The sequence below is a fragment of the Galeopterus variegatus genome, unplaced genomic scaffold (genome assembly GCF_000696425.1).
Source record: "Galeopterus variegatus unplaced genomic scaffold, G_variegatus-3.0.2 Scaffold1859, whole genome shotgun sequence".
Classification (NCBI taxonomy): domain Eukaryota; kingdom Metazoa; phylum Chordata; class Mammalia; order Dermoptera; family Cynocephalidae; genus Galeopterus; species Galeopterus variegatus.
Genome location: NW_007727970.1, coordinates 86,975 through 96,472, shown reverse-complemented (window position 1 = coordinate 96,472; position 9,498 = coordinate 86,975). Strand labels below are relative to the sequence as shown.

The 9,498-nt window shown below is 51.3% G+C and overlaps 1 protein-coding gene across 5 annotated transcripts in view; it reads right to left on the bottom strand.

Moving 5' to 3' along the window:
* The window catches only part of DAB2IP (DAB2 interacting protein), a 105,664-nt gene extending 104,237 nt beyond the window's left edge, over positions 1-1,427 (bottom strand). For 4 of the 5 annotated variants that reach the window (XM_008579332.1, XM_008579334.1, XM_008579331.1 and 1 more), the window contains exon 1: positions 1,329-1,426. In XM_008579332.1, coding sequence (XP_008577554.1) covers positions 1,329-1,364 — 36 coding nt within the window. In that variant the 5' untranslated portion in view covers positions 1,365-1,426. Of the gene's footprint in view, positions 1-1,328 lie in introns of all 5 variants that reach the window. The other variant, XM_008579338.1, reaches the window with a different exon arrangement.
* Between the last annotated feature and the right edge of the window lie 8,071 nt (positions 1,428-9,498).

Sequence of the window (9,498 nt, the reverse complement as noted above, 5' to 3'; positions counted from 1 at the left end):
TACCTTTGCAACTGCTGTTTCCTCTACCTGGAACTCCCTCTCTCACTGTCCCTGCTAGCCAATTTCTACTGACCCTCTGAGACCTAGCTCAAAAGGCAGCTCCCATGGGACACCTTTCCCAACCCACTGAGAACAGTCAGTCACAAAGAAGCTCCAGCTTCCCTGGAGCCGCTGAATCATGCTGTACGGTGACAGCCAGGCCTGTACACTCTCTATTCCCTCCTCTCAGAACCTTCTTTCCACTGCTCACCAGAAAGCTGACTCCTCAGTTCATATACCTGGGCCTCAGCTCAAATATCACCTCCTCTCTATGCCACTTCAGGGAAGCCCTCCTGGTTTTCCCCATCACAGCAGCCTGCTTTTCTCCTTTCCAGCCCTTAATACCAACCCGAGAACATGAGCTCAAAGGCCAGGGGCTTTGTCCACCTTGTGCTCTCTTGGCCAGTTCCTGCCACTCAGCCCCAGTTCCTCCCCCAGCCCCTGGCACACAGCAGGCACACCATAACAACTGTGGAGTGAATGAATGGATGAACTAATGATCAAACATCCATCTCCCCTACAGACCTGGGCTCCCTGGGGAAAAAGAATGTGTCTACATCTTCTGTGGGTCACTGTTGCCTGGCACAGCACTGGATAAAGGGACACATGCTACTGCTTGCTGAATGAGGGAGTAAAGGGACCGCAAACTGTGCGTGTTGGAGGGAGAGGGACAACGCAGAGGGGCCTGGAGAGTCAAAGGTTAAAGGTCACTGGGTTCTGTTCCCCTAAAGTTATGTTTGTAATAATAAAGAAAAGCATGAGGACCACTAAATTCAATAGCTACAATATATATACTGTGTTTTATCTATTCGAAGACATCAACAGTTGTAAGATACAGCATTATTTCATGTGCCACCAAGAAAGAATTGAATTCTGACATGCCATGGACTGACATGAGAGATATTAAAATATATGAAAACAGAATTTGTGCACCTTAAGCATCAAGGAAGCATGGTGTGTGTGCACAGGTGGGGTGCGTTTATTTGACCTACTATTTGCCACTTCCCTTCCCGGGCCAGCTCTGCTCTGGGCCCCATGGTCTTCAGGGCTGTCTGTCCTGCACCTGCCCCCTCGCTTGCAGGATGGAAACCCCATGTGGCTCCCAGGGGTGGGGCTGAGCCACGGAGAGGGGAGCAGCCAAGGGATCGGATACCTAGGGCAAGGGAGGCTGGAGGCTCTCCCGGTCCATGAGGCTCCAGGAAGGGGGACCGCGGGACCACAGAGCAGCACCCCGGGCGAGGTGGTGATGGTGGTGGCAGTGGCGGCGGTGGTGACGCAGAGATAGTTACCGTGACCCGGAACGGTGTAGCAGCCGAGGGCTCCATGCTGGGGCTCTTCTCTGAGAGACTGCCGGGCAGGCTGCGCCGGGAGCCCGGCCTTTCTTGGGGCGACTCTGCCAACGGAGGGAGAGAGAGAGGTTGAGGAGAAACAATCAAGACCACCCAGTCAGGCCTTCCTACTACTCCCATCCAGGCCAGGACAACAGACAANCGGGACCACAGAGCAGCACCCCGGGCGAGGTGGTGATGGTGGTGGCAGTGGCGGCGGGGGTGACGCAGAGATAGTTACCGTGACCCGGAACGGTGTAGCAGCCGAGGGCTCCATGCTGGGGCTCTTCTCTGAGAGAATGCCGGGCAGGCTGCGCCGGGAGCCCGGCCTTTCTTGGGGCGACTCTGCCAACGGAGGGAGAGAGAGAGGTTGAGGAGAAACAATCAAGACCACCCAGTCAGGCCTTCCTACTACTCCCATCCAGGCCAGGACAACAGACAAACTGGTCCCCATAAGATGATGCAGTCTCTATCAAAAAGTTTGGCAGTTCTCCCCCAAATTAAAGATAGAATTACTACATGACTTAGCAATTCCAATCCTAGGTATATACCCAAAATAACTGAAAACAGGGACTCAGATTAATAGTTGTAGGCAAATGTTCAAAGCAGTGTTATTCAGGACAGCCAAATAGTAGAAACAACCCAAGTGTCCATCGACAGAGGAATAGATAAACACAGTGCTGTGCCAGGCAGCAGAGGCCCAGAGAAGTAGGCACGCTCTGTCTATGGATAAATGATATATACACGCAATGGAGCATCATTCTGCCCCAAAAAGGAATGAAGTTCTGATGCATGCTACAATGTGAATGAACCTGGAAATATGCTGAGCAAAAAGGACAAATACTGTATGATTCCACTTATATGAGAAATCTAGAAAAGGCAAATGCACAGAGACAGGAGGTAGACGTAAGGTTACTGGGGCTGGTGGGAGAGGGGAACGGGAAGTTACTGCTTAATGGCAGAGAGTTTCTGCAAGGGTGATGAAAAGGTTTTAGACATGGATAGTGGTGATGGTCGCGCAATTCTGCAGATATACTTAATGCCACTGAATCGTACACTTAAAAATGGTTAATATGGCAAATTTTATGTTATACATATTTTACCATGATTTTTTTAAAAAGAGAAAAAAAATGTCCCCCAAAGTCTGCACTCCAAGCCCATACATCTTGTAATGCCGTGAGCTCCCTGTCACTGGAGGTATATGCACAGATAACCGCGCCCTCTCCTGGGACGCAGCCCTGGGTGGGAGCCTGGATGACCTCCCAAGTTCCTACAAACACGAGAAGCTGTGATCTCTGGCTTCCACTTCAGACATTCTTCTCCAGAGACCAAGCAGGTAACAGAATCAAGGAAGCGGCCACTGCTCAGCTCCAGCTGGTAATTGCCACAAGGCCATGAGGGAGCCAGTGCGGCCACAGCTTCCCACAGTTCAAGAGAAGCTGGAAATCTGGGTTTTTTAAAATATGAACTATTCTGATTTACATGGTGACAGCTCATTGAAAGCTTTTAGCCATGGCCTGGGTACGCCTATTTCAAACCTGCCAAGTCAGTCCAACCTGGCTGCCACTGGCCCCACACCACAGCTAGCACTGGTACCTCTTTTCCATTGCTCTGGCTGTAGCCCCCTGCCCACAGAGGACTCCCTTCTCGGTCTCCTCCACTCAGCCTGACCCATCCTGCAGGCCCTGGAGGAGACCCTTGGTGAGGCCCTTCACCTCCAGCTCTTGGCCCCCTTCTGGCTCCTACGGCAACAGCTAGACCCAAGTCTCTCCTATCAATGCTCTCATCTGCACATAGAGAGAGAGAGTGTATGTGTGTGTGTGCGGAACTCCTAACGCCCACACGGAATCCGGCTGCATCTCCATTTCCCCAGTGCCCTGCATGGAGCCTAGTGCATGGGGGCGCTTGGGAAAGACCAGTTGACTCACAAGGAAGAAAAGGACAGGGTGGAGGTTTCCCTGTATGCGTGAACACACAGGGGTGTGGAGTGAGAGGTGCACACCCAGACAAACATATGCATATGCTCCAACATGGACTGCCCAGGGACACGCGGAGGTGGGACAATGTGCACACACACAGGACAGATGACTCGGGTGCTCACTGGACGTGGCTTTCCAGAAGGCAGAGCAAGCCACTGGGCACACTGTCTGCACTTTCCAGTCCATTCTCTCCATACAGCTGCACTGGACAGGGGTCCATGGAAGTGTGGAAGGACAGAGCTGAGCCCCTCATCCAACAAGGACAGGCTCCAGTCCTGAGCCCCGGCCAATGGCCAAGCAGGCAAAGCCATCCTGGGACTGGTGCAGGCCCAGCTGACCACTGAGCAGGCCTGGACAGGGGTTGGTACCAGCCCCAGACTACCCAACCCTGGGCCACCTCTTCCAGAAAAGCTTCCTTTCCAGATGGCTCCTCCTCAGCCCAGTGATGTCCATCTCATAAGGACCTTGCTGCTTCTCTTGGGTGCTCCCTACTCAAGAACTTCTTCATCCCTCCTCTACCATTGTTCTGGTCACACTCGAGAGCCACCTCTTTCTGGAGGTTTCCCTAGGAAATCTCTTCCCACGCTCCCCAATCTCTTTTCACCTTCCCACCCACCCCTAGTACCCTCTTGTGCTGTGCGACAGGGCACATCCCCTCCACCTGGGGGGCTGTCTGCCCAAAACCCCTGGGTCCTACCCATGTGCAAGGCACTGCACTCAGCCATGTGGGCTCTGGTAGCTCCGTTTCACCACAGCAGAAACATAGGTTCAGGGCAGTCACGCCCATGGTCACAGGGCTAGTGAACGGCAGGCTAGGAATGAGTGCCCAGGTGTGTCTTGACCCCAAGTCCATGGCTCCTGCAGTGCTGAGCCCCCTGGTCCTAACGCCCAGCCAAGAACTAACATGGAGTAGGCGCTCAAGGCTTGATCTTAGGATGCAAACCTTAGCCGGAGGCAGACCCCCAGGTCCAGCCACCTCTCCAAAGAAAGGGCAAAGGGCAGAGGTGGGAGCTAGGCAGTGCCAGGTGCAGTGAGGACCCTGAGGCAGCTGCCTGTAATCCCCTCAGTGCCCTGAGAGAGAATGAACCCCACAGCCTGGCACCCATGGCCATTCTATCAGGCACCCTCTCTGGCTTCTTCTCTTACCAACCGGCTTCGCTGTACCCGCCATGGTGCAGGAAATGTCCCACCTCTGCACCTTTAGATGCTGGCCCCTCCTCCTAGAATTGGAAACTCAGTTGTCCTTCAAGCTCTGGGGTGGTGCCCCCTCCTCTGAGGGGTGCCCTGATCACTTTAGGTGGAATGATTCACCCCAACCCCCATAAGTCAGCCTTGAAGGCTTGCGCTGTACCCGCCATGGTGCAGGAAATGTCCCACCTCTGCACCTTTAGATGCTGGCCCCTCCTCCTAGAATTGGAAATTCAGTTGTCCTTCAAGCTCTGGGGTGGTGCCCCCTCCTCTGAGGGGTCCCCTGATCACTTTAGGTGGAATGATTCACCCCAACCCCCATAAGTCAGCCTTGAAGGCTTGCAAGTTTTCTTCCTGTCCCCGAAGCACTGTGAGTTCCTCGTGGCACGAGGATGGGCCGTCTCTGTTTCCCGCTCCCACCCTGAGCCAGGCACCCAGCAGTGCTTGGTCAAGGTCCGATCAACCATTCATCCGTCAATACAACCAACAAATATGGGAGGCCTACTGCAGTCATGGAAGCCTGCTGGCAGAGTCAAGGCTTCCCCAACAGGGCTCTGGGGACAAGACAGGGATCACCAGGACAAGAGGAGCTGGAACCTCCAGAGCACCGTGAAAGCCTCTTAGGAACTACCCTCCCTCTTGTAAGTCACACACACACACATGCACACGCACACGCACACGCACACACACACACACCCCTACTCACCTAGCTACAGCTTCACCACCCCTTCCTGGGCAGGTGGGCAAGAGGCACATGGAGCCACCTGGTAGGACACAAGGACCTCAGAGAGGCTGCCTCTCCTGAGATCAAGACCAATGATCCCCAGGACCTGCCCAGAATCCTGCCTCCTGAGAACCCAGGAGGCTCTCGGAGGTTGCTTCGTTCAACTTCCCATTTTACAGATGACGAAGCTGAGACTCAAGGGAAAGGAACTTGTCCATTATCCCCCAACTCAACATGTCCCTAGCAAGGACCCTCTCAGGTGTTCCTGAAGTAGCCTTCAACTTCAATTCAGAAGGCCTGGCTGCATCCCCTCTGCATCAGCAGGTGTGAGGCTGCAGGCAGGACAGGGCAGGAGTCCTCTCCCCTCCTGCAGCAGGTGGCCCTCTCCTCCCTGACTCCTTCAGCCTCCCAGTCCACGCCCAGGGCAGGGCCCCGTGCTCCAAAGCAAACTGCAGGGGATCCATGGTACCTCCCAAGGTATCTTCCATTTGGCCCAGTTCTATTCTCCATGCTTTTCCGCCCTGCCTTCTGTTCCAGGGCACTGACCTGCACAGATACATCAGCCAAGCTGCTGGGCCCTCAATTGAAGGGACAGAGGAGAATCACCTGGGCTGCTTGCCTCCCTCCATGGAAGGTCCCAGCCACTATCACATGACCCTGTCTCCTGGGCCCTCCTTCCTCCCTAGGGCCTCAGGGGATCAGCCCTGGCTGTCACAGCTCTGGGGTCCTGCACTACTCCTTGTGGTGCCCCACACCTGCCCACACCTTCGTAAACAGCCCCTCTATCAAACCCCCCTCAAATCATCTAGTCTGAGTGCCATCTGCTTCCCGCTAGGTGCCCGACTAATCTACCAGGCAGATGGGAAACCCAGGCCCTGAGAGAAGCTGTGTCGTGTCCATGGTCACATCAGGGATAGAGTCTGGGCCACGCCAGGCTCTCTCCTGACCTGACACCCCACGCAGCTCCCCCAAGGAGCCAACTGCCTGCAGCAAGCTCTAAACACAGAGTTAATAATAATAACCACATGGGTCTCTGGGTTCTGATCCAGTGTTTCTCAACCTTTTTTCCATTATCACTACCCCTAAGGAGTCTTTTTAGACAACTTTTTCCTAGTTTACCCCCCACCATAAAATTTTAATACTACAGATATATGGCATCTTTTATGTGCTGTATGTATATTGGGCTTTATATAGAAAAAGGGTAACATTTTTTTCTCCCCCCACCCGAGAACCAATTTCTTGGAGGTAATATTGCTCCCATTGAGAATGCATGTTCTGGACCCTTTCAAATGCCATCCACATGACAATCTGGACAACTACAATAAGCTCTATTTTCTGGATGAGAAAATTGAAGTTCCAAGAGGTAAAAGTGGCTTCCTCTAATAGCCCTCCAGGTGGGAAGCAAGAGTGAGTATACGCTGAGAGCCCCTTAAGTGCCCCCCAAACCCACACTTAGGGCCTCAGAGAAGACAGAGGCCTGGAGCATGGGGGGGGGAGGGGCCCAAGCTGACTGTAGGAGACTGGATTTAACCTGACTCTGCTGAGTGCTCCAGGCCAGTCCCTTTCCATCTCTGAGCTTCTGTTTATCTACCATCAGTCCAGTGAGTTACGGAGTAACAGCAACACCCATCTCCATTCCCCACCCCCACCCCCACCCCCACACGCACACACGCACACACGCACACATGCAAACACCTCTATTTTCTATTTTACACAGGAAAAGAGGGCAGAGAACTGCCTCCTTGAGTCCTAACTCTGCCTCTGGGGAGTTAGCCTGCATCCTAGACCCACGCACTGAAGACTTGGCCCCTGATTTAGCAGCACATCTTTTCTAATTTGGGGGAGCGGACCCCAAACATTGGGAGGCTTGATCCCAGAGGTCTAATCAACACAACTAGTGCAGGCAGAATCCCAGAGAGGTTCAGTAAGTCTGCTAAGATCACACAGCATGAAGGTGGCATTCCTAGGGATAGAACACCCAGCCGACCTCTTAAGAGGCTCCCCTAGACCTTGGAGCTTGGTCCAGGAGTCCTTCCTCAGCTCAGACTCATTGGGTGACCTCTACATGACCTCCCAGATACCCAGTCTGCAAAATTAGGCCATGAGACCAACTGATCCTGAATCCCCTCTCCACCAAGAGGTTGGAAGAGTTTCCATTTTACCAGGAAGACCAGGCTGTCTTCCTATTCTTGGAAGCCACAGCCAGAGAAATACATTTTAACCTTCATGTGTTCGCAAAAAATAAATAAAATAAAATAAAATTGGTTTCATTCAAATGCTGCTGGCTTGGTTGCCATGGATACCACCTAATCATGAAGGATGACTGTTACTTGTTCCCATGGAAACACGGCAGCCTGAGGAACATCCTGTAATTTCAGACAAGACACCAAATTTCAGTTGTCGGGTTGCACTGCCCAGATTTTAACGCCTAAATTCAAGTAGAAGCAGCAACCTCTAACACTCGTGTCAGGAGAAGGAAGTCAGCAAGGGTGCAGAAAGAGGAGGTGCTGGGCAGGGGTGTATGAGTGTCTCCACTGGTGACCAGGAAAATGCAAATTACAACTACCAAATAACACTTCACACTTTCTGAATAGGTCCCGGACCAGTCCATAATTAAAAAGAAATTAATTATCAGAAATTTTTGTAAAAAACAGTCCAGAAATTAAAAAGAACAGTGATCCCAAACATTGGCAGAGATCTATGGAACTCTCATCACCGCTGGTGGTGTGAAAAGTTTGGACAACAATTAGATACTAGCAGCTGAAACCAACAACATACATACCCTAGGACCAGAAATTCCCTTCGTACATGTCCAGTCTAGAAAAATGCTTCATCCTGCATACATGGAGATCTGCACAAAGATGTTTACTGCAGCATTGTTTGTAGTAGCAAAGCTGGAAGTAACCTAAATGTCCACCAATAAGGGAATGAATCAGACAGTCTGTGGAATATTACATGGCAAGGAAGAGGGTATAACTCGTGGAGCACTATTCACATGGAACACAGTGGTGCTCGCTGGAAGTAACCTAAATGTCCACCAATAAGGGAATGAATCAGACAGTCTGTGGAATACTACATGGCAAGGAAGAGGGTATAACTCGTGGAGCACTATTCACATGGAACACAGTGGTGCTCAAGAAACCTAGATCTACATAGATCGACATGAATAAATCTCAGAAATATGAGGTTGTGTAAAAAAGAATCGCTCGCAAAAGGAAACAGAGTGTAATACACTTATATACATTTTTTAAACAAGAATGTTCGTAGCAACTTTATTTGTAATAGCCAAAAACCGGAAACAACCAAAACGTTCTTTATTTGGTGAATGGTTAAACAAACTGTGGTACATCTGTAATACGCGAGGCAGAACAACAGCTCCCTAAAGAAGTCCACAGCCTAACTCCCAGAACCTGTGAATGTGTCACCTTACGTGGCAAAAGGGACTCTGCAGACATGATTAAGGTGAAGAATCTTGAGATGGGTGCCTGGATTATCCAAGTGCGAACAATCTAATCACAGGAGTCCTTAACTGTGGAAGTGAAAGGCAAAAGAGTGGGTCAGAGAAATTCAATAAGGAAAGAGGAAGAAAGGGTTCCAAGTGTGACAGGAACCCAAACTGCCATTGCTGGCTGTGACAAAGGGAGAAGCCAAGGAAGGTGGGTAGCCTCTGTCCAGACATTGGAACAACCCTCAGTTGGCAGCCAGCCAGGAAATGGGACCTCAGTCCTACAACCACAAAGAACCAAATTCCGCTAACAAGAAAGGAGCAATGAAATGGACTTTTCTAGAGCCTTCAGAAAGGAATGCAGCCTGCCAACTCCTTGATTTTAGTCCAACAAGACCTGTGTCAGACTTCTGACCTGCAAAACTGTAAGGTAACAAATATGTGTTGTTTAAGCTGCTAAATTTTAACATGTTACAGCAGCAATAGAAAACAATAAAATACACATGCCATGGAGCACTACTCAGCCATAAAAAAGGAATGCACTAGGGCCGGTCCATGGCTCACTCGGGAGAGTGTGGTGCTGATAACACCAAGGCCATGGGTTCGGATCCCTATATAAGGATGGCCGGTTAGCTCACTGGGTGAACGTGGTGCTGATAACACCAAGCCAAGGGTTAAAATCCCCTTATCGGTCATCTTTAAAAAAAAAAAAAGGGGGCCGGCCTGTGGCTCACTAGGTAGAGTGCGGGGTTGATAACACCAAGGCCACGGGGTCGGGTCCCATATAGGGAGGGC